The 23,726-nt window shown below is 55.2% G+C and overlaps 2 protein-coding genes across 3 annotated transcripts in view; both read right to left on the bottom strand.

Annotated features, from left to right (window-relative positions):
- Positions 1-5,827, bottom strand: part of Prkd2 (protein kinase D2) — a 30,941-nt gene extending 25,114 nt beyond the window's left edge. The window contains exons 1-3 of one of the 2 annotated variants that reach the window (XM_013125491.3): positions 4,943-5,827; positions 2,313-2,451; positions 880-1,011 (exon numbers count right to left, since the gene is read on the bottom strand). In XM_013125491.3, coding sequence (XP_012980945.1) covers positions 880-1,011; positions 2,313-2,451; positions 4,943-5,182 — 511 coding nt within the window. In that variant the 5' untranslated portion in view covers positions 5,183-5,827. Of the gene's footprint in view, positions 1-879; positions 1,012-2,312; positions 2,452-3,240; positions 3,258-4,942 lie in introns of those variants that run through there. The other variant, XM_040734314.1, reaches the window with a different exon arrangement.
- Positions 5,828-7,787: 1,960 nt separating this feature from the next.
- The window catches only part of Strn4 (striatin 4), a 23,251-nt gene continuing 7,312 nt past the window's right edge, over positions 7,788-23,726 (bottom strand). The window contains 16 exon segments of the mRNA XM_005086425.4: positions 7,788-8,479; positions 8,631-8,863; positions 9,854-9,940; positions 10,080-10,178; positions 10,471-10,611; positions 10,737-10,907; positions 13,314-13,435; positions 14,095-14,142; positions 14,218-14,393; positions 15,751-15,866; positions 16,192-16,246; positions 16,248-16,306; positions 16,849-17,008; positions 18,883-19,024; positions 20,777-20,974; positions 23,044-23,122. Coding sequence (XP_005086482.1) covers positions 8,694-8,863; positions 9,854-9,940; positions 10,080-10,178; positions 10,471-10,611; positions 10,737-10,907; positions 13,314-13,435; positions 14,095-14,142; positions 14,218-14,393; positions 15,751-15,866; positions 16,192-16,246; positions 16,248-16,306; positions 16,849-17,008; positions 18,883-19,024; positions 20,777-20,974; positions 23,044-23,122 — 1,823 coding nt within the window. The 3' untranslated portion in view covers positions 7,788-8,479; positions 8,631-8,693.

The raw sequence follows: 23,726 nt of genomic DNA, 5'->3' as shown, positions 1-23,726 counted from the left end.
TGTGACACCTGCGATCCCAGACAGGCCGTCCTAGGACTGCGGAGCTGCCTGGCCCGCCTCGAAGTCCTTCAGGCCAGTTCCTCCTGATAAACCGTGACTATTTCTCTCTCTCTGTTCTGTCTCTTTGCTTGGCCCCTGACTGACACGAGCTCGTTCTTCCATCACCCGAGAGATGGCTCAGTCGTTACAGCATTTGTTACTCTTGTAGAAGAGCACTCGGGTTCAGTTCCCAAACCCATGCATGTGGTGTAACAGAAATGTATTCAGGCCGGGCGTTGGTGGCGCACGCCTTTAATCCCCGCACTCGGGAGGCAGAGGCAGGTGGATCTCTGTGAGTTCGAGACCAGCCTGTACTACCAGGCGAGTTCTAGGACAGCCTCCAAAGCCACAGAGAAACCCTGTCTCGAAAAACCAAAAAAAAAAAAAAAAAGAAAAAAAAAAAAAAAAGAAAATGTATTCAGGCAAAACACCCATGCATATAACATAGAACTAAATAAGTTAAAAAAAAAACACCTCCAAGTGCTTGCTCTGGGAGCCCCATTTGCTTTTTATGCCCTATCCCCAGACCTGAACTCAGATTCCTTCCCTACTTTATCTAGGAACCCCTAAGTTCGGTTACCAAGGATCATCTCCTAAACTCTGCACCCATTCCAGAGTCCGGGGCCCAGGCCCCTCCCCATTCTCCAGAGTTGGCCCTGGAGCCCTAACCGAGCCCACCAGCCCCACATCCCGGGCTCCGTCCACAGACTTTAATCCCACTGCTCTCCCAAACTTTCCCTCAGGGAGTTTTTCACCTCACCTACCTTCTAAGCTGCATCTCCAGACCCGAGCCCAGTCCCAGCCCCAGGCTTCCCAGTCGCCTGGGCCCTTGCTGCTCACCGTCACACTTGAGGCCCTGGCGCACGAGACCGAAGAGCATCTCTCCGCAGTGGTCGCAGAAGGCGGGAGCGCGGTACGAGTGTACAGTGAGAGCGTGTGGACGGATCTGGAAGTCCTCGAAGGTGGCTGAGGCTGTAGGCAGCAAGGAGGGCACACACTTGAGCCAGGACTACAGAGCGAGTTCTAGGACAGCTAGGACTAACACAGAGAAATTTGGCCTCAAAAGACAAAGAAATTCCAGCTCCCCACTAGGCAAAACACACGCCTCCTGATAGGAGGGAGTTAATGAGTTGTTTGGTGGGCAGAGTGCTTAATTTTTTTTTTCATTATTAAAACAGTCCTGAGTGCCGGGTGGTGGCGGCGCACGCCTTTAACCCCAGCACTCGGAGGCAGAGACGGGTGGATCTCTGTGTGTTCGAGGCCAACCTGGTCTACAGAATGAGTTCCAGGACAGCCAAAATCATTTGAGACCCTGTCCTGAAAGAATGAATAAATGAATGACTAACTAAATAAATAGAATGAAACAGTCCTGGGCCTGTGAGACAGCGCAGCAATTTTTCATTACTTGCTGCCAAACCTAGTGATCTGAGTCCAATACACAGGCCCCATTTGGTACATCAATTCCCAGAAGTTGTCACACACACACTAAATGTAAAACAGTTCCGGTGGGCTGAGGGTATAGCTCACTGGTGCAGTGCGTGGTGCCTCAAATGTGCAAGATTCTAGGTTCAATTCCTGCTACCACAAAGGAAGGGGCCGACTTTTTTGTTTTTGGTTTTTTGAGACAGGGTTTTTCTGTAGCTTTGGAACCTGTTCTGGAACTCACTCTATAAACTAGGCTGGCCTGGAACTCACAGAGAATCACTTCCTGAGCATTGGGGTTAAAGGAATGTGCCACTACCACCTGGATGATGGTACACATCGTTAGTCCCAGTATTCCAGAGTCAGAGGTAGGAGCTCTGTAAGTTCCAGGCCATCCAGGGCTACACGGTAAGGCCTTATCTCAAATAAATAAGTTAATTAATTAATAAATATAAATTAGCGAATTGGTTTCCCCAAGACTTCTAAGAGGCACATCTCTTTTTATGATTTGTTGACTTGATGTTTTTATATGTACAGTGATTTGCCAGCATATAGGCCTGTGCCTGTGGAGGTCAGGGGGGGTGGGTGGGGGGGGCCAGATCCCTTGGGACTGGAGCTCCAGACGATTTGTGGGAGAACAAACGGTCTTGACTAACACCGAGCCCACTGTGCAACCCATGTCTCACTCTTTGACCCAAGCTGACGTTAAACCTGCGGCACTGCTGCCAACCGTGCCTCGGGAATGCTGGGACCACAGGTGAACCCCACCATGCTCACCCCAGCCACTTCTTCCCAGACGCCTGGCCCCTGTGCCCGAGACCCCACCCCCCGGGATGACCGGCGCTCCTCACCCGACAGAACCACCTCCACCAGGTCGCCCTCCTGGATATCCGCAGCTGATCGCACCAGCTGCAGGAGGTTGGCCGACGTGGGGTCATGTTTGAAGAGCAGGATCTTGTCGTACAGGCCATAGAAGCCACACTCTGGGAACTGACGGATGGAAGCGGGGTGTGGGAGAGGTGTGGGGACAGAAAAGCTCAGAGCAGCCTGCAGCAGCGGCAGCCTACTTGAACTCTCTAGGGGCAGAACCGGCTGTTTCCCCCGGAAACCGAGACCCTACAGCCCACCGCTTCCTGTCTGACCCCTCCCAACCCCAGCTCCAGCCTGCAGGATGGGGGGACAGGAGTGCTGAGTGGGGGGCACTGACCAGGGTCTGGTGGAGGAAGGGCTGAGGGTCGTCGGCCGGGGTGGGGGGGGCGGGGGAGTGAGGGGGGTGGAGTTAAAGTCTCCCGTGGCATAAAGGACACTTTGAATTTTCCAGAGCTGGCGAGACACTGAGTGATCACCCCCTCCTCTTTCCGCCACATCTCCACCCCAGCTTCCTTCCTGAACCTATTGTCCCTGTTACCTGGCTCTAAGCCCAGCACTGGGGCCGAATGAACTAGAAAGGAGGGGGGGGCTGGGGAGTTTTTTGGGGGGGAAGGTACTCAAGATAATCTGGAGGTAAGGAGGCCTCCCCTCATCCAAGGCTCCAAAGACCCAGGTGTGCTTTGGGAGGGGGCAGGAAATGAAACCCCGTGAAACAGAAAGTGAAACCGCCCAGGTGGGGCACCGGGAAGGAAGGCCGGCAGGAAGGGGCCCTGAATTACAGCACCTGTACCCCAGGAAGAGCAGAAAACAAACTAGGCTGGGTCTGAGAAGGGGAGGCTGGGGATCTGAACTCTCCTGCACCAAGTTTCACTCCAGGGACAATGTGCTGGAGCCCCCAGCCCTGCTTACCATAAAGCCCAGTAAGAGGTGGGCTGGAGCTGGTGGGCACAGCCTTGCCCCTCGTGGTGGCTTGATCTAGTTTCTTCTCTCTCTCTCTCTCTCTCTCTCTCTCTCTCTCTCTCTCTCTCTCTCTCTCTCTCTCTCTCCCTCTCCCTCTCCCTCTCCCTCTCCCTCTCCCTCTCCCTCTCCCTCTCCCTCTCCCTCTCCCTCCCTCCTCCTCTCCCTCCTCCTCTCCCTCTCCCTCTCTCTCTCTCCCCTAAACTAGCTTCACCGGCTGGAAAAAATGGGGGAGGAGGCCCTGTTCCTCCTGCTTCCCCAAAGTCCAAAGGATCCATTTCCAGGAGCCTGAAAAAAGCCTAAATCTGGATGTTTTTGGATCCCAGCATGCTCTCATTATAGAACTATCCATTCTGGGTTTCAACTGTTAACTGTCATATTACCAGTGTCATCTGGGATTCTTACGATGTAGCAACATGATAAACTTTTTGGGTTTTTGGTTTTTTTTTTTTTTTGGTTTTTCGAGACAAGGTTTCTCTGTGGCTTTGGAGGCTGTCCTGGAACTAGCTCTGTAGACCAGGCTGGTCTCGAACTCACAGAGATCCGCCTGCCTCTGCCTCCCGAGTGCTGGGATTAAAGGCGTGCGCTACCACCGCCTGGCTCAACATGATAAACTTAAGGTTCTAATACTTGAATGCCTTACTTAGTATGAAACGATTTCAATGTCCAGCTACTCAGGACTGAGAATTTCTCTCAGTTTCACAAGCAGACACTTAACTTCACACAAGCATTCCCCCACCTCGGGATATGGGTGGGGAGGAACGGAACCCAGAACTTTTGCTTGGTAGGCCTGGTCATAACTTTTGTTTGTTTGTTTTCTGAGACGGTTTCTCTGTGTAGCCCTGGCTGTCCTGGAACTCGCTCAGTAGACCAGGTTGGCCTCTAACTAACAGAGATCCTCCTGCCTCTGCCTCCTTACATGCTGGGATTAAAGGCGTGCGCCACTACCACCTGGCCTGGTTGTAAGTTTTAACGTTCCTAGGATTTGGGCGTCTAGTTCCACATGGTTCCCTCTTGCCATGACACTCAAGGGAGGAACCTTGCTATCTAAAGCTAAGGGTACCATAGGGAAACTGATTAGGAGAGCAGGAAGGGTCTGCAGGGCTTTTGGGGGTGCCGAGAGGATACACCTGGAGTGCCTTGCTCCTTTACACCCCATCTTAGGCCTGGGAAAGGGCAGAGATTGCACCCCATCCTAGGCCTGGGAAAGGGCAGAGATTGCACCCCAAGAAAGACCTTGTTTGCCCCCGGCAGCTCGTCCACACACCCACACATGTCACCCGATCACCATGGCCAGTAAGGCTTCAGTTTCTACTGTTTCCAAAGAACGGGAGCCCACGGTGGGACCATAAGGAGAGGTCCCCCTGATCCGGGGCTCCCGTTTGCCCCTTCTTCCCACCGCACACCTGGCAGGCCCCTCCCTTCGTTTCTGCCCGCTGCAGAAAACAACAAGCAGCAACACGCAATTTGGGGAGGCCTCTGGGGCACCCCACCCCTACCCGGGCCTCTCTCAAACCGGAGGTGGAGTAAGGACACAACTGGGGAGCAGTGCCCCTCCTCGGCTCAGTTACCTAAGCTCCCCCTCCTCCCGAGAAGCCCCAGGCCCGCTCCGAAGCCGCCGCATCCCTGTGAGGAAAGCCCCTTATGCCCTCACCTTCTGGTCCACGATAGAACAGGCTAGTTGCTTCACATGCGCCAACTCGGAGGCGGCCGGCAACAGCACGAACTCTCGGGTCAATCCGATCTGGATGTGAAAGGAGACCCCGGAGGCCGGGGTCGGGATCTGAGGCAGCAGAGGTGGCGGTGACTGGAGATCCAAGCCACCGAGGGGTGGAGGAGACCCGGGCCCGGGAGAGCCCGGGAGTCCGGCGGGATGGGAGGGGGCGGCGGCCATGGGAGCCAGACCCGGACCTGCCGCCCGGAGCTCCCCGAGGAACCTAGGACCTAGATCCGGGAGCTCTCGTGCGGTGGTGGTAAGAACGCTGGCATTTGAGAGAGAGATCTGTCAGGTTGAGGGACTGGAGGATGGCGGGATCCTGGGCAATGAGAGAAAAGGAATCTAGTGGGTCAAACGCCGGGGAATCCTGTGGGAGCACAGATCAGAAAGAAAAGTTGTGGTTTGGAGGAGGGTACCCGGAGATTGCAAGATTGCAAGAAACCAGAAAAGAAAACCGGGAAGGGCGAGGTCCCTGGAATTGAGACCCCCCCCCCCCCACGATCCGAGGCCCCTGGGAGAAAGAAAGAAAGAAGGCCGAGAGCGGAGCAGGGGGACCCCAGGATGCAGCAGCTTTGACGGCACGAGGATGCCTCGCGGGTAGAAAGCAGGAATCTTTGGCCAGAGACCTAGTGGGTCGTAGAGACCCGACTGGCTCGGGGATGGAGAGAGAGGGGTCCCCAGGGCCAGCGCTGAGAGAACAGGCTCTCACAGGTCGCGAAAGTTGGAGGAAAGTTGGGCCAGGGGCGGCGGAGAAGGGCGCGTTACCGGAGGCGGGGCGGGCGGGGGGCAAGGGAGGGTCGCACAGCGCGGTGGCTCTTCCCCCCCCCCCTTCAAAGTTTAAGTCGGCGGCAGCGGCCCAGAAGGAAGTCTGGGGAACGATGGCGCAGCCGGCCAATCAACACGGAGCTCCGTGACGTTACAGGGCGGAGCCTCTACCGAGGGGCCTGGGGCGGAAGGGGAAGGCGGGACCCGGCACCGGGGAGTCGGGGGTAGGGTGGGGGGAAGAGACGAGACAGGGGGCGATGTGGTGACCCGAGTGGGAGGAGGGCGGAAGGGTCAGCGCTTCCTCCGCACGCTCCCCCCAGTCTGAAAAGTTAACTTCTCGCTGCAGTCGACCGCGGCGGGCGGGGTAGGCGCTGGCTAGGTCGTTCAAAGAGGGAGCTGTCAGACTGGCCCGCATCCGGCGCTCACCCGAGGGAAAGGGTCGGAAATCCGTGTCAAGACCGATGGCTTTCCAGCTCTTGGTCCCATCTCCCCGGCCACACGCCCTCAGCTCAACATCAGGTGGGGAGTCGAGGCCTCAGGATGCAAAGGAGAAGCTTAGCCTCGGGTCTGTAACACTCCGGGGAGTTGAGGGGTACGGAGCCTGAACCCCCAACCAAAGGCGTGCCAATGGGCAGCACCGCTTCATAGACCTCACAGGAGAGCAGGCGCCTACACCTTTCTGGCTGTGTGACTTGAGGTAGGGGCGTCCCCTCTGTGAGCCTTAGTTTCTGTCATGAGGCTGTATTCGGGAGATGGAATACGGGTGCCTGAACACAGCTAAATTCCAGTTGATGAGGCTGCCCTTAAACTTTGCAGAGAAATGGGGGGCACCACCCTCGGGGGCTTCTGGCTGGTTCGTGGGTATAGGCACTTGCTGCCAAGCTCACTGTGTCCTGGAGACACATCAAAGGAGAAGCAGCTGGGTTGACCTCTGACCTCCACCCTTCCCCGAAATAAAATAGTAACAGTATGAGGAAATCTAAAAGGTATCATCTACTGAGAGCCTTTGAGCGAGGCCTGTGTAATTGATGCCAACTCCGTCAGGAGCCATTCTGACTTCTGCCTAATAAGCAGGCAGAGGCTACCAGCTAGTCTTCACATCCAGGAAGCTGTAGAGCGGCGACTTGTCCACAAGAGCCCCCCTGACCGTTCGTGCTGCTGCTGGGGCAGCTGAGGTCGGTACAGTGTGGCTGTCACCACATCCGGGGGGCAGGGGCTGGGGAAGGAAGTCTGAGGCTGGAGTGAAAACCCAAACTACCACCTGGGGAAGCTGCAAAGAGCCCAGAGGCATGGGGGAGGCATGGCCACGTGGAGCTCACAGCCTAGCCACTTGAGTCACCTAAGGAAAAAAAGCACATGCCCACCTGCACCTTCTAGATGGGCACGCCCCCTGCCTGGTCACTTGCCTACCCCATGACCCCTGTGGAGGGGCTGGGAGGTGGGGCTGGGGGCGAGCTGTGCCTGCAGGCTGGAGTCAGCCTGAGAGACCCCACTCTCTTCCTCTGTAGCATGGACTCCCAGCTCTACCCCACTGAGGCTATAAAGATGGTGTGAAAACGAAGGCCTAACCCCTACAAAGTGACATTAAACACAGGAGAGGGGCCCCTGCACCAGGACTAGGTGCCTGCATGTCCTCCACAGACTGGCTTACCAACTCCCTTCCCTCTCTGTGGGTCCAGGAGTGGGCACGGGGCAGGACAGGGGATGTAGTTTTCAGCTTCTGAGCAGGCAGGGGTCTTCAACTAAATCGTTTATTGCCACAGCACAGCGCGTGTTCATCAGTTTACTGCCCCGGGAAGGTATGTTAGTGACAGAAAGAGGGGCTCACAGAGATCTGGTCCTGTGTGCCTGCTCTGCCGTTCCACTGACATGACACCCAGCTCTACCCCCAGCCCGTTCCAACACACAACACAAATCCCTCATGTCTCCCTCTCCCCAGACTCCACTCAGCCAAGGCAGAGGGATCGAGCCTCCCCAGAGTTCCCTATCCCCTTGACAGATGGCCTGGGGAACTATCTTACTCCAAAGGGTTTATTGAGACAGTTTTTTCACGTACAAGTTGGGGGCAAAAGGGATGGGGCTTATAAACAGGAACCTCAAGGGGGAACCAAGGGCACAAGGTGAGACCCAAACGAAGAGTGAAATAAATAGAGGCAAGTGTGGAGCTGGGAGGAGATGGACAGACTATCACACAGTGATAACGTGGGGTGGGCGCCATGAAAATCCCGTTCCTTTACACAGACAGACAACAAGCTAGGGGCCCAGGGCCCACTCCACCCTCTCCATCTCAAGGAGGGCCTGTGTCTGGGAGAGCCCCAGAGGAGTGGAGGCCCTCCCCAGGAAGGCCTGGCCCTAGAGGCCTGGTTAGTGTTGGAAAGCAGGAGGAAGGGACTGAGGTCCACACAGGAGGGCCACAGGAGACCCCCTCAGCGCAGTCCTTCATCTGACGGGTGAGGGAGGGGTGGCACTCTAGAGTGGAGCCTGGCACCTTCTATCGTCTTGGAAAAAACAGATCCCCAAGGACACCCAGCCCTGGCTGTGCCCAACTCTGGAGGACAGCTTTATCAGGAGTTAGTGCTGGGGCATGAGCAGAAACTCCAGAGGCCATCCTTGAGGGGCGATTCCTGGGGAAAGGGCCATTAGCACCACCAGGCTCCAGGAAGATGCAAGAGGCCGAGACTCTGAGCCTCTCGGGAGGCCGGGGGCTGCCTGCAGAGACAGAGGGAAAGCGGTTGGTTAGGATAGAGTCCCACTCTAACCCTATCCCTCGAGTGGGTCATGGAGGAGGGGGTATCTTCTGGGGCAAGGACACTGGGTTTCTGCATTCCTACCTAGACCATAACTGGCCTCCAGCCCTTACCTCAGCCCCACTGGCCTGGCCCCGCTCTCTGCCACTGTGTAGCCAGGGCGAGGCCAGGTGGGATCATACGAAGACCTTGGCTAGAGCGTCAGCACCAGCGCTGGCGATCAGTGCCTTGCTGGGGTGGCAGGCCACTGCATGGATGGCCTCCTCGTGCTTCTTGCGGTGCGCCGTGATCTCCTGGACACAGGTCTTGTTGTCTAGGCTCCATAAGCGCAGAGAACAGTCATGGCCTGCACAGAAGAGGAGGCTGTTACCAAGCTTGAGCTCAGACCTCTTGTGAAGGCCTTGGGGCAGAGGCAGCTCAACCCTGTTCCTCCCATGGCTCTGCGGTCAGCCGTTCTGCTATCCTGTGTGAGAACCCTGGGAGGAAGGGTGCACACAGACAGACAGACAGACAGACAGACAGACCTCGGCCTACAGGGAGGCTGCGCGCACCAACAGCTCCAAGTGGTGGGGCGTGGCTCAGAGGCTGTACACTGGCCTGGTCCGCCCAAGGCCCTGGGTTCTATCCCCAGCACAGCAAGCAAACAGCAGACACTAGCCCCAGGTGACGGGCGAAAAGACATTGGCTTAAGGAAGGGAAGCCTTCCAGGTACAGGGATGGCCAAGGAGGGTCCGGGACAAGCAGCCAATGAGGGCTGATGACCGCAGGGACTTGAGGGTGGATATGCCGGGCACGAGAGGGCACGGCGAGCCCGAGGCTCTGCTCCTCAAGTCAGTCCAGCGCCAGGGACTCAGCCCAGAAGCAGCGCCTCAGATCTTAGCTAGTCTGTGCCAGGACTGGGTCTCATTCCACCGGCAGGGGACGGGCGGTCTGGGTGCAGCTGCTCAGCCAGTGCATGGTAACATCAGGCCCAGTGGGCTGCGATCTGCTCACAGCCCCCAACACCGCTTGCACATCTGCAAGCGCATTCGCACACTCAGTGCAGCTGGCTCTGCTGTGAGAGACCTGTCTACCCATTGTAGAGTAGACAGCTGCTGAGTCTGACCTCATCTGAGAGCAGAGAGGGACCCGGAGCTTAAACTCTGGGGGATCTGGGTCCACCACCACATACCTCAACACAAGGACAAACCCCAGGCAGGGCTACCAAGCACACTCAATGAGGCCGAGGCAGGAGTTTCCAGTACACGCAAGAGTGGAGCCGCCTGCCATGGCTGCAGCCCCTTCTCCTTGCTTCTAACCCTCCCGACGAAGGGGCAGCAAGAGGGGCCCAACTTACTTCCTGACATCAAGAACACGCCATTGGGATCCACGGCTAGGCAGGTCACTGCGTCCAGGTGGGCGACCATGGAGTGCACGGATTTACCTGGGAGTGGGAACAGAGAGTGGCTGGAAGTGGCCTCCCACGACAAGCCGGCTCTGGCAGACAGTCTGGATGTGCTCTCCCCGTGTGCCCCACCTCCTGCTCCCCAGCACAGTGAGGGGACAATGAGGCCGGGCCTCACCTGTCCGGTTGTCCAGGAATCGGATGCTCCTGTCGTCCTGCGCAGTGATGGTGAGGGGCTGATTTGGGTGACTCACCACCTGATTGATCTGTGTTGGGCCTGGAAGGTTAAGTGGGGAGAGGAAGGGGACTGAGGAGGAAGACAGGAGGCCTGGGACACAGGGAGGAGGGGCAGGCCACTTCTGCAATTGGGGACATGCTACCCAGCCCACTGTGTCAAGCTGGCTGGCCACCACTGAGCCTTGTTTCCTTCCTGCTTGTGGCCCCCTGAGGGCACATGGGCAACATTCTGATCTCACTGATGGCTAGGTCCCCAGAGCTACAGGAGGAACTGGGGTCCTATGGGAATTCAAACCCCAGTCCCATTGGCCTGCCTGGCCAAGGGCCCTCACCGCTGCTCCCTCGGGACTCCAATGTGAGCAGGGCGCTGCCGGCTTCCAAGTCATAAAGAACGGTGTCACCAGAACGAAAGGAGGCCACGACATGGGCAGGCTCCGTGCTGGTGAAGGCCACTGAGGTGGGGATCCCGTGTTCTGAGAGCACAGGGAAGAAAAGGCTACTCAAGGGGCCGGTCCTGCCCTGTGGCTGGGGCCTCCTCAGAAGCCACCCCGAAGCCTGGGCTCCGCATCCTGCTTCAGACACTGGGGTCAACACTCACCTTCAGACATGGGGAAGGTGCAGAGGCAGCTTGGACCGCTGCTGCTGGGGTCCCAGATGCGGACAGTGCCATCAGCGGAGCAGGAAGCTAGGCGCTGGGAGCTGGGGCTGAAAGCCAGACCCCACACAGCGTCCCCATGGCCTTCCAGGACGTGACTCAGCACGCTTGGGTCTGGCAGGCCAGGAGGAAAGAGGTTGTTAGGGATGCCAGCCCCACTGGATGGCCCAGGGGCTGCAGCCTGCTGGGACCTGGTGGCTGCTCACTGACCTCCAGCTCCACTGGGCAGATTCCAGGGCTCGGGAACAGCTCACCAGCTTAGAAAACGAGGCTTCTGGCTTCACTGTCTTCCCAAGGCCAAGGCCAGCAGCTCAGGGCACCAGTGGAGCCAGAGGGGCAACGCTGTCTCTACTAACCAAGGCCGTCCCCTTTAGGCCCTGCAATGCCTTTTCTCACTAGATCCTCACCAGCCTCTCTGCAAGGACCCTCTCTGGCCTCTCTAGCTGCTGGACGCCACACAGCTCTGGGTCAAGTCCAGCTGACCCTCAAGTATGGCAGTTCACTCACGACTGATAACTGTGGCCCTGACAGCGAATACAACTCTGTACCCTGCCATAACAAACTTAGCCTAAGGCTATATTCAAGAGTAAGGCAGCACTGGGGAGGCAGAGGCAGGAGGGGCTCTGTGAATTCGAGGCCAGTGTGGTCTACAGAGCCAGTTCCAGGGCAGCCAGGGCTACACAGAGATCCTGTCTCAAACAAACAAATGCAAACATCATCAACAAAGATGTGGGTAGAGGGGGGCTGGAGAATGCTCATTGGGTAAGAACATTTGCTCTTATGTCAGACTTGGTTCCCAGCCCCTGAGGGGTGGCTCACAACCATCTCCAACACACATACATGTAAAAAGAGTACAACAGGCATCAACGAGTAGGGCAAGGGCACCAAGTATGAGGGACTTTGGGGAGCTCTTCACTTAAAAACCCTGTCTCAAAAACCAAACTAAACAGTTTAAATTAAGCAGACCTGGAATCTCTTTCTATTTTTAAAAAATGATTTACTGGCAGAGGCGGGCGGATGTCTGTGAGTTCGAGGCCAGCCTGGTCTACAAGAGCTAGTTCCAGGACAGCCTCCAAAGCCACAGAGAAACCCTGTCTCGAAAAACCAAAAAAAAAAAAAAAAAAAAAAAAAAAACCAAAAAAAAATGATTTACTTATTCTTATTTTATGTGCATTGGTGTTTTGCATCATATATATATATATATATGCCTGTATATGAGGGTGTCAGGTCCCCTGGAACTGGAGTTATAGACAGCAGTGAGCTGCCATGTGGGTGCTGGGAGTTGTCCTCTGGAAAAGCAGACTGTACTCTTAACTACTTAGTCATCTCTCCAGCCCCCAAGAGCTTATTTATTTATTTATTTATTTATTTATTTATTTATTTATTTATTTTGAGAAAGGATCTTACTGCATAGCCCCAACTGGTCTCAAACACACATTGTATAGATCAAACTGGCCTCAAACTCACTGAGCTCTGCCTGCCTCTGCCTCCCCAGTGCTGGAATTAAAGGTATATACCATTATACTCAGCCTATAAGACATTAAAAAAAATGTATTCAGAGAATTTTTTCCATAAACTATATTGTGATGGGGGTGGGAGGAGCTGTGATTGGAATGTAAAATGAAATCAAAAACTAAAAAATGGAGAAAACATATTGTGATCATAGTCTTCCACTCCCCAACTTTGTCTAGGTTCTCCCACCTCCTCACCCACCCAACTTCATGCTCTCTCTCTCTCTCTCTCTCTCTCTCTCTCTCTCTCTCTCTCTCTCTCTCTCTCTCTCTCTCTCTCTCACTCAAGAAACAAAAGAAAACCAAAGTCAAAATAGATACACTAAAGACAGAGGATGAAACACAAAAACCAACCCCAACAACATGGAGTCTATTTTGTGATGTCTAGGCATGTGGCTGACACACTCAGTGACACTGATCAGACAGACTGACCTCCCCTTTCTCAGCAGGAACCAACCACAAGTAACTTCCTAGGGATGGGACTTGGTGTCCACTTCTCTGAGTAAAAGACATTTTTGTTTGTTTTTGAGACAGGGTTTCTCTGTGTAACAGTCCCAACTGTCCTGGAACTCGCTCTTGTAGACCAAGCTGCCCTGGAACTCACAGAGATCCATCCACCTGCCTCTGCCTCCTGAGTGTTGCGATTAAAGGCATGCGCCACCAATGCCCGGCTCCTCCACTTTTACACTTAAAGGGCTGAAAGACAAAGCCTAAACTCCCTGCCATCTCGTCCCACTGATGCCTCTCGGCTCATTTCCTCTGCTTCTAATACACCCATCCACTGAGCCACAGTAAGAACAGAGTCCATCAAGCTACCCAAGCCCATGTGGCCCTGACTTAGGCTCTCTTGTCTCTGCTTCCCCAAAGGCCAGCTCATGTTGATTCTCAGATGCAGTCCAATCCTCCTCTCCCTCTGCCCCACCCACTAGACTACATCAGACCGGGAGCCCTACAGAGCTACTTCGCAGGGCTGTGACATGAGGTGAGGGTGGGAAGGGTCTGTCCTCACCATAGCCATCGTATGGGTCCATGTTGAGGTCGGGAATCTTCCAGCTGTGGATGCGGGCATCAGCCCCACCACTGTAACAGTATTCGCTGTTGCTACCCATGGTGACTGCCAGCACAGGGCCCCTGCAAGATGCAAGGATAGGTGACGGAAGGCAGTCAAGGGCCAGGCCTGCCTTGCTCATGGGAGCCTGAGGGTTTCTTCTAGCCATTTGTTTGTTTTTCCAGACAGGTTCCTCTGTGTAGCCCTAGATGTCCTGGAACTCGCTCTGTAGACCAGGCTGTCCCGGAACTCACAGAGATCCACTGCCTCTGCCTCCCCAGTGCTAGGATTAGAGGCGTGCACCACCATGCCCAGCTCTCCTAGGTATTTTAAAAATAGTTTAAATGTATTTATTATCACATATCACAGTGTACATATGGAGGTCAGGGGACAATTTTCTGCAGTTAGTTCTCTCCTCATACCACATGGACCCTGGGGATGGAACTTAGGTTGTCAAGCTCTGTAGCATGTATCTTTATCTACTGAGCCATCCCACCAGTGTCCCTTCCCAGGCATTTTTAAGATGCCAAAAGTAACTGGTCACCTATGCTCGTGCTGTCCACCTGGGAAAGCTACCTGTCTTCTTCCCTCTTCCTTTACAGAAGGGCCTCAGTGGAACCACAGTGGGAACCAACATGACCCCCAGTCAGGGGTCTGCTGAGGCTCCAGTGTAGAGGGCCCAGGATGGAGACCGCTGCTCCAGGTCTCCAGGGTAGCAGGAAGCAGCTCAGGTATCACCTACCTGTGAGCACGGAAAGCGTGAATCGGCTCCACATCCAGGGCAGCATTTCTGTGGGAAAAAGAGGCGTCTCGTCACTGAGACCCCAGGTCCTAGGGCCCCGCCCCTTCCAGGTGGCATCCTTACTTCTTGGCTGTGACTGCCTTCTGTAGGTTCCACAGTTTAAGTGTGCCATCCTCAGAGGCAGTGAGCAGTGCTGACTGGCTGTGGTGGAAGGCCAGCGAGCGGATGCCATCGTAGTGTGAGCGGAGGGTAAACTTCGGGTTCCATGTCTTCTTGAAGGCGTCTTTGCTGTCAGACAGCTGGGGATGGGGAGCTCCTCAGTGTCCTCTGGTATATCCCAGCACTCACACAGACACTGACACCACCCACCCCATTCAGATTGGAACTGACCAGCCCCACCCTGACTTCCCCTCTGCAGGCCCAGAAGAGCTCTCCACATACTCAGCAGGTTTCAGCAGCATGGGAGACGCTGAAGGGGCAGGGGAGCCTAACTCTTTGGGAGGGAGCCTCACAGTTCAGAGGCCCCTCAGGAAGACAGACAGGTCCTAAATACACAGAACCAGGAACTCTGAGCATGAGGAGGGGACTCCAAGACAGCCTAGCCTCCTCTGCAGGGACCAAGAGGCTCTCGTGAGGCAGTGACAAACAAGCAGGACTAAGCAGCGCCCGCTTGCCGGGTAGAGGTAAAGGGACTAAAGAAAGAAGCTGCGTGTGTAAGGGCCCGGAGGCCGGAAGCTGGGATACACAACATCTAGGAGCACGCCACACGACAGGAAGCTAGAAAGGTCAACGGCAGGCAGGCAGGCAGGCAGGGCAGCGGCTCCCCTTCAGAAACCTGCGATTTGTTTCATCCTAAACAAAGGCCCAGAGAGACGGGAAGCCACAAGGGGCTGCAGGGCGGTGCGCTGACAGCTGGTCTCAGCCTCTCTAAGGAGGCGGGGCTTGGAGGAAGGTCAGAGTCCTGGCAGATAGGTCCCCAGGCAATAAAGCCCTAAGGAGCAGGCCTTGACTGTGGAGCTTGAGACAGTGCCCTGGCAGCGGAGGCCCCAGGAGAGACGCTCTGAGAGCATGTGTCCTACAAGGTGAAGCTACTCACTGCGAGGGGACAGCCAGGTTTGGCAGACACCAAGAACGGTCAGGGAAGCTCTGCACCTTCAGACCCCCTTCACCTGGGCCCAGCTGGCATTTCTACCACGATTCTTAGGAATTGGAGCACTTGGGCTCAAGTGGGTTCCCCATTCCCTGAGGCACCGTGGGGCAGCTTGAGGAACCTTACAGTACACTCCCACTAGCCCACTTCCACATTCTCCACTAGCAGAATGGAGAAGGTGATTGGTCCTCCAACCTCACTGGGGTCAGTGACCTCATCTCCTATCCTGGAAGAATGCATCCAAACCTAACCCAGAAAGTCCCAGTGACCTATCCAAGGTGCACAGCAAAGAATGCCAGTCACGAGGCCCCTTCATTCCAGCCCTGTCCCACTCACAGTAGAGGCCCTCAGTTGGGGAAGCATGGCTGGCAATCATCTCCCCCTAAAGAAAGCCTTTCAGAGCCAGGCACCCCTCTCTAAGGCATGGTATGTTAAGCCCCTCACATAAAAAGCAGAACCCAGACCTGCAACATGGTCAGAGCTGATGGGGCACCCCAAGAACTTACATCACAGCTGAGGTCGTTGTCATTGGTGACGGTGAGATCTGCCAAGTCCCCCAGGCTCACCTCCCCGCCCCCGATAGTGTCCATGATGAAGACGTCTGAGGAGAAGCCAAAGGAACCTGGTAGGGGGGAGGGGTGGGTGGGGCAGACAGGGCCAGGGAGAGAGAGAGAGAGGCAGAGAGAGGCAGAAAGGATGAGGAGCGAGGAAGAGAGGCAGGAAGACAGGATCAAGAATTGCAGCTGGAAAGAAGACAGAGACAGACGGACAGACAGACAGGGCAGGACAGACAAAAAGAGAGGGAAACAGACAGACAGACGAACTTTTGGGACAGGGAGGCTGCAGAATGGAGACTGGGCCTTACCTCTGAGGACACAGAAACCCCGGGTTTAGCTCTGCAGCCCCCCCTCTGTCACAGACCCCAAGGGTATGAAGCTGGAGATTACCTTCATGAGGCCGGGGCTGGGGTGTGCCAGGAGGTGGGACAGTCACTTTGGGGGGGCAGCCCATCCACATCCCGGAGATCAGCAAGAATTCCCTGGAGTTTGACCCGACGGCTTTCTGCACGGAAGAGGCATGAGCGAGAATGGCCCACCAGTTCTACGCAATCTTTTGGGGAAGCCCACCCAGTGCTGCTGTCCCTCCCACAGTCGTGGGGGCTGTAAAGCACTGACCCCAGGGACAGGCAGACTGGGGAAACAAACGGGCAGGGACCCAGTGAGACGTGACAGGCAAATCCTGATTCTACCCTAGGCCCAGGGGACCCCAAGGCCCTTCTCAGGAGTCACAAGACAGGAAGACACTGCCCCATCCCCCTTCTCCACCATCGGTTTTCATCCTGTCCCCTGCTTGAGCTGGACAGGCACTGGACACTTGCTGGGAGGGCTGGAGCTGACTTCTGGCAGGGCCACTTGGATACAGTTTGCAGGGACTTTCCAGGGAAGGGTAAGGGCCTGGACCTGGCTTGCAGCTTGAGCTATCCTTGGCCCACCTCAGGAAGCATATCCGCCTGGGCAAAGCCCCAGACAGGAAGCAGCTGAAGCATCAGGGTCAGACCCTGTCCTAGCCAGGCCTGTCAGTCGGTCCCAGGTCACCCAGCTCACCCAGCTCATGGGGGTTCCCCTCTGTCGCACCACGCCGAGGATCTGGAGCCCCGTCCCCATCTTCTCCTGAGCCCAGGAAATCAAACTCATTGATGGCATCTTCTGAGTCATCTTCCTCATCCTCATCCTCCATTTCAGGGACCAGGGCCTTGGATGGGAGCTAGGGTGGGGAAAGAAGTGGGGAGAGGGGCTTGGGTCCAGACATCAAATCCAGCTGGTTCCGGGAAAAGGCCAGCCATCGCTCATTTCCCAAAGCCTAGGACTGCAGACTGCAGGGGACCGCCTCCACCACCGGCACTGGGCCCTCTCATCTCTCCTCACAGCTTTGCTGAGCCCCTGCCCAGCACATGGCCCTCAGGAAGTCAGTCATACGATAGAAGCCCTGGAGGTATTCAGAGACACACAATGGTGGGGGGGTGAACAGAACCTTCTATTTTCACTCTGGGCATAAAACTAACAGTGATAACACACACTTGCCACTCAGATGTGTGCTTGAGCAACAACTAGTGACTCACGGAAGGAGCTTACAGACATGGCTGCATTCTACCCCACAGCCCTGTGAACAGTAACACAAACTACTACCCTTCTGCCCATCCTATACATGTGAGAACAAGCTAGACAGAATAAAGCCAATTGTCTCAGGTCCCCAAATTCAAATTAGGCCCCAAAATTGGCAGCACCGACAGATTGTGGTGCCCCAGGACACAGCTGACTCCCAAGGTAGTCATGTGGAGGGTCAGGCATCCACACAAGAGAACAAGAGCGTGTGAAACACACAGGCCTTTTGTATATAATAGCCAAGGGGAGGATGGGTATGATGGCTCATGCCTGAACTAGTTAGTATTCAGAAGGCTGAGGCAGAAGGATGGCCAAGAGTTCTGGGCTAGCCTCAGTCGGCGTGAAACTCTGGGATGAAGTGGGGCACAGAGCGCTTGCCTGTCGTGTGTGAGGCCCTGGGTTTGAGCATCAGAATCACAGAACACAAAAGCAAAAGAAAGTGAAGAATCATTTCGGCTGTGAAGGCGGGTTCCAGGAGAAAGTATCATCCAGACTCAGAAGAAAAGTCCCGAGAGGCTGAGGAGACAAGCCTCAGCACCCAGGTAAAAAGGCAGGTATGGCAGTGCCTCCTTGCAATGTAGTCCTGGGTAGGTCGGAACAGAAGACTCCAGCACCTGAGCCAGGATGCCAAGTTAGACACCCTTTCGCCTTCTGCCTCCTCCATGGTTCCAGGTCCGTCATTTCGCTCCATCTGGACAGGACCCTGTGCTAAGTCATGCTAGGGACCCTCGGGACAGAGCAGAAGCCAAGCTCCTCTCACCGCTCAGGGTCCAGAGAAGGGAACCCAAGAGCTCTGAAAGCTGACAGGAAAGCCAGGACAGAGAAGGGGTGCCTGGCCCGAGTGGGAGAGTCCCAGAAGCCACATCTGGGAAAGTGGAGTTCAGGAAAAGCTGAGGCCTTCCCCACCCCGGCACATCCTGCAGGTGGCCATCTACAAAGCCACGACTGCTCCACTTGTGGTCTTGTCCCATGAGCTGCTCAGAGCTGGGCTGTGAAGGGCTCAGGAGATAAAGACCACACCACAACCAAGGACAGAATCCTGGAAACAGCACAGGACCATGGAGGTAGGACCATACTGGGTGCTGGGAGCCAGATGTGAGGACACGCCTATAAGGTCAGGGTGCTACCTCAAGATCACTGTCCAAAGGCAAGGGTCCTGACCACAGTAGCAGACCGGTACCCCGCAAGCATACTGACTCCCCAGACCTCACCCAGGCCTGGGCCCAGGCACATTTCCTTCATTCACAGATCCTTACTGAGAGCCTGTGCTTCACACCCTTTCCAGGACACGGGGACAGAAAGCAGGAGTCACAGGTAAAAACATTCAACTTAAGGTGGGGAGGGGAGCGGAGAGGAAGCAGCCCTGCGCGGGTCAGGGCACTGCACGGCCTGCAGGAGCACAAACGGAAAGGCAGGACGGAGCATCATGTGGGCCAGGGGAGGCCGGGCAGAGCTAGGGCGGCGTGGGAGACTCACCCTCACGCGCTGCTTCTTGTGCTGCACACTGTCCAGCTCATCGTCCTCATCGCTGTCCTCATCCTCACAGTTCTGCAGGAAGGGGATCTGCTCCAGAACCGAGCCACCCAGGCGCTCCTTGCCATCTTTGCCAGCTGCATTTCTGCCAAGACAGCAACGTAGACAGAGGGATGTCAGTCCTGCCAGGTGACAAGATGCCAGCGAGGGAGACACCCCAGATACAGCTGAGCTCCTAAGCCCACGCTGTCCTGGCTTTGAGCATGTGCAGCCTCTTAGTCAGCCTCTGCCGTGTACCATCGCTCCTGGGACTTTGTACAGACCTAAGGTCTGCCTCCCACCCACTGAACTCCAACCATGGTGACAGAGCACCCCTGAACATGCCTGCCCCACATCTGGCCACGTCAAATATAAGCTGGGTAAGAAGACATCACTGCCCAAACCAGCCCAAGAGCAGTGGCCACTCTGCAACACTCAGTCACCTCCAACTCTTCACTGTCAACCAGCATGGACAAGGGAGAGCCTTGTCCCGTCACACAGGCAGCATTCCTCCTCTGCCTCCAGACCCCAATACCAAGTGCAGGCGGCACAGACAGACTGGGACGCCTTCCCTTCCTTACACACACACACACCCTCCCTCCTGCTGTCCACTGTCACACCACAACTGTCAACCAGGACATAGTTACTACTTTCTATGGAGGCAATATAGAGCATCCTCTCTGGCCATTCCAGAATACTTTCCTTTGAGGACTCGCCCCCTCCACACCCACCTCTGCCTCCTCTCAGGCTGCTGCTTCTTCCTCCAGCTCTCCTCGTCAATCTCAAGACCTAAGAGCCCTGGGGGGCCACAGTGGGACCCCTCCCCAAACATCAGTGTGCTGTAAACTAATGAGATGTTTAGGGCGCCAAGCTACATGTGGCCTCTTGATGTGGGCCATACAGGCATCTTACCCTCAGCACAGCTGCATAACTGCATCAACTCCTGCCGTTCCTTACCAGGGTCCTGACTTCAGAAGGTACCAATCCATTCCTCAGACTTCTTTCCCCTAAGTCCTTTACAAGAGCCCATTTCTTACCTGTCCATTGCTAAGGCCCATCAGCCCTGGCCTAGACCCCACAGTAGGCCCCCACCTGGCCTTCCTGCTTCCGCAATCTCTCCTCAAAGCAGACTGAGACGTCAGATGATAAACCCCTGCTGAAAACCACTGGCTTCCCACAGCCCTGTGGGTAAGCATCCACTGTTTATCGTGGCCTGGTGGGCACTTCGTGATCTGCCTCCTGAGATCTGGCCTCACCACAGACCACAGCCCACAAGGCTCATGTGTTTACTGCAGCGGCCATGCCACACAGGTCTCCTGCTTTCCACACATATCAAGCCTTTCTGTCTCAGAATCTGGCCCTCAGCACTTCCCTTGCCTAGAGAGCACTCTTTCCTGCTACTCTCTGGCCAAATGCTACCCCCACAAAGTAGTCCTATCTCCCAGCCACCAAGAGGATTTTTTCTTCTTCGTCTTCTTCTTCTGGCCAGGCTCAAGCAATCTCCTGCCTCTGCCTCCTGAGTAGCTGGGACCCCAGGGGTGTGCCATAGTACGTGGCAATCTATTTCCTGTCGCTCTCTTCCCATTCTTCACAGCACTTGACATCACCTAATGACGTTACTGCTTCTGAGCATACCAGCTCCCAATGGGAAGATGAACAAAATGAGCCCCCTAAGACAAGAGTAGATGCCCCCTCACATGTTTCCCTCTGCAATCAAACCACCTGAGGTCCATCCTCAGCTAGGCAAAGGCTGTGTGACAACCTAAAGGGGAAGCAATGGTGGTGTCCACAACACAATCTAGCAGGGCTGGCAGAGCAGCTGGGGGAGGAAGGATAACATTCCTGCTCGGGGGCTCACCTCTTGATCTGTTCCTCGATCTGTTTTACCAGCAGAGACTCGCCACCGCTAAGTCCCCCAGGGCCTGGTGAAGCCCTGGGTGGCCCCTCGATAGGCTCAGTGGCCCCATTGAGCTCCATTGAACGACCCAGAAGGGAACGAACACGCTTGGACCGCATGTCCAGGATGGTATCTGTGTAGCCCACCTCTTCCAGGTATCTGTGGGAGCAGAGCCAGGTCAGGTAACACATGAGTTAAGCTACTCTGGCTGCTGGGACCATGCAGAACCCAGCAGCCTTCTGAGGGGCCACCAAAGAGCGGACGGCAACTTTTCAGAAGCAACCCCTGAGCAGCAGTTTGGCTTCTGATACTTCTCAATGGAAGCCCTGGTCCCCATGCATGCTGCTATGGCACTCGGTGTCCCCGACATGTAGGGGAGAGCCCACGTGCAGGAAAAGCCAGATGTCCATTGATGGACGCTAGGCAGAGTGCCACAGAAAGATGGCTGTGATCAGCAGCACAGTGAACATGGTGTATGTTCCATGTTCCATGTGAGTCCAGGTTTTATAAAAATGGAAAAGAGTGTGAAGGTGTGTGTATGTTTTCATCACACACAGACACACACTTGTGCTTGCTTCCTGGATGCCTAGAAGACAGACATAAACTAAGCAACAGTGACCTCTGCAGGGGAGGATCCGGGACACAACAAAGAGTCCACTGTTTTTTCTGCAGTACCGGGCGGGGATGGACCCCAGGGCCTTGAGCATGCGAGGCAAGCGCTCTACCGCTGCGCTACAATCGCAGCCCGCAAGGGAACGCTGCGTATCGTTCTACTTACTTCTACACCTGAGCATTTATTACTTCTGCAACTTAAAAAACTGAAGCCAGCTGAGACTGGCCTAAAGGAAAAAGAAAAAGAAGAAGAGGAAAAGATCAAAGAGTCAATCATGGGTACCTGAGGCTTCCAAAGCTAAGGGACAATACTGCCTCGCTGCTCTGAGAGAGGCCCCTCAGGGTGCCTGTGTCCTCTGACAGTGTAGAGGGTGGGCTCTAGAGGTGGCTGCCTGAGAGCCCACTGTAGGCCTTCCGTGCATTTACCAAATGGTCTGCACCAGTGAGAACTGGACAAGCCAGCAGTTACACAGTACAGGCCCTGTGACTAGCTCTCACCACATCTGTTTCACAGCCCTCCGGGTCATTTGTGCCCACTGAAGCCAGCAGTGGTTGGCAGAGAGTGAGCTGAAGGCAGTCAAAGTCAGCTTCCTAAGGTCTGTCATGAGTCCTACGACTAAACACTTCATGATGGATTGGCTCTTGAGATCTTTGGCTTTCCAGAAGGTGCCTATTACATGGTGATTTTTATGGTGCTAGGGATGGACTCCAGGGCCTGGCCCAAAGTAAGGCTCAGCCCTTGAGCCACATTCCACCCATGAGATTCTGAACATTATATAACCTAGCTAATCTATACAGAGGATTTGATAATACTTAGTCAAAGGCTACAAAGCTTAAGAACAGTAAAAGCAGAGTCCTGGCTCTTAACACAGTACACCATTCTTAGCTCAGAGCACCTCTCCAAGTGTTGGGGCTGATGGCGGAGATGCCACCATGTACAGGGTCATATTTCCTCAGAAATGGGATCATTTACTTCTCTGGTACCCTATAATGCTAAGATCTTTAAAGCAACAAAAAATCCTGATTTGGATGAAGGATGGTGGTCCACCAATTCTGTTTGGGGCCTCTGTCCTCTCAGGTAGTAGGACAGCTCACCTCTCAGAGGGCAAGCCAATAGGGCTCACCTTCTCTGAGGACTGGGTTGAACCCACAGCACCCAGGTACTACTATTGCTATAATTCACTCTTTAAAAAATATTTTCCCCAACATTATTCTTTTTTTTGTTTTTGTTTTTCGAGACAGGGTTTCTCTGTATTGTTTTGGAGGCTCTCCTGGAATTCACTCTGTTGACCAGGCTGGCCTCGAACTCACAGAGATCCGCCTGCCTCTGCCTCCCGAGTGCTGGGATTAAAGGCGTGCGCCACCAACGCCCGGCCCCAACATTATTCTTTTAAAAGGAAATGTCAGAGGCATGCAGGGTCGAGTTTGGGGTGTGGGAGGGTGCCCCTGCTGCAAGTCTTCCCTCTGGTTCCTATCGGGTGACGGCTGGGTGGGATCCTGATAGTTCATGTCCCAGTGGGGACAGGAAGGACTGTGGATTCCTTGGGCTTATCTTCTGAGCCAAGAATGCTGTGTGTTTCATGCCCCATCCTGTCCCACCCCTCCCCCTCACTCACTGTCGCAGAAGCTGTCGCCCCTCCTTCCACACCAATGGGCTGTTCTCCAGTGTGACTGACTCCACAGGGCCATTAGAGACTAGAGAGAAAAAGAGGAGGCCGTCTGAGTCAGGGCACGGACACTTTCCTGTCACCCCTCCATCCTCTCACATCAAGTCTCAATCTGCCACCATCACAGCCCTTGTCCCTACTTCCTGAGTGCACGCTACCCACTCTCCCACTCCGAGTGACTCCTCTCTTGGAAGCTCTCCTCACTGCCAGGCTCCCGACTGGTCACTGCCAACCACCCCCAACAATAGCAGAGCTGTGCCTTTCTTATGCAAAGAGTGGGCAGTCTGGCTCTAGAAAATGGGCGGGCTGGGGTCGAGTCAGCTCTGCCCTTCCTGGAGCAGCTCTGAGCACCTATGAAAGCCTGTCTCCCATGCAACAGCTTTCACCTCTCAGGACGAGGTGACGCTGGCTGGGAAACATGCTGTGTGCATTGCTCATCAGGTACCCACTGGGCATCTGTAAGGCTGGGCCACATCAATCAAGAGCTTCCACCTTGGTAGGAGAAGCATGGCATGAGAAGATGACCTCCCTTAGCCCTGCAGGCAAGGCCTTTACAGAGCCCTAGACCAAGCTCCCCGCATCAGTGGCAAAGCCAAGCACAATGGTGCCCTCGCCACTGGGTCTACCTGCAC

Source organism: Mesocricetus auratus, unplaced genomic scaffold (genome assembly GCF_017639785.1).
Source record: "Mesocricetus auratus isolate SY011 unplaced genomic scaffold, BCM_Maur_2.0 Super-Scaffold_100038, whole genome shotgun sequence".
Taxonomy (NCBI): Eukaryota; Metazoa; Chordata; class Mammalia; order Rodentia; family Cricetidae; genus Mesocricetus; species Mesocricetus auratus.
Note: the sequence above shows the minus strand (reverse complement) of the source record. Positions and strands in the feature narration are given on the sequence as shown.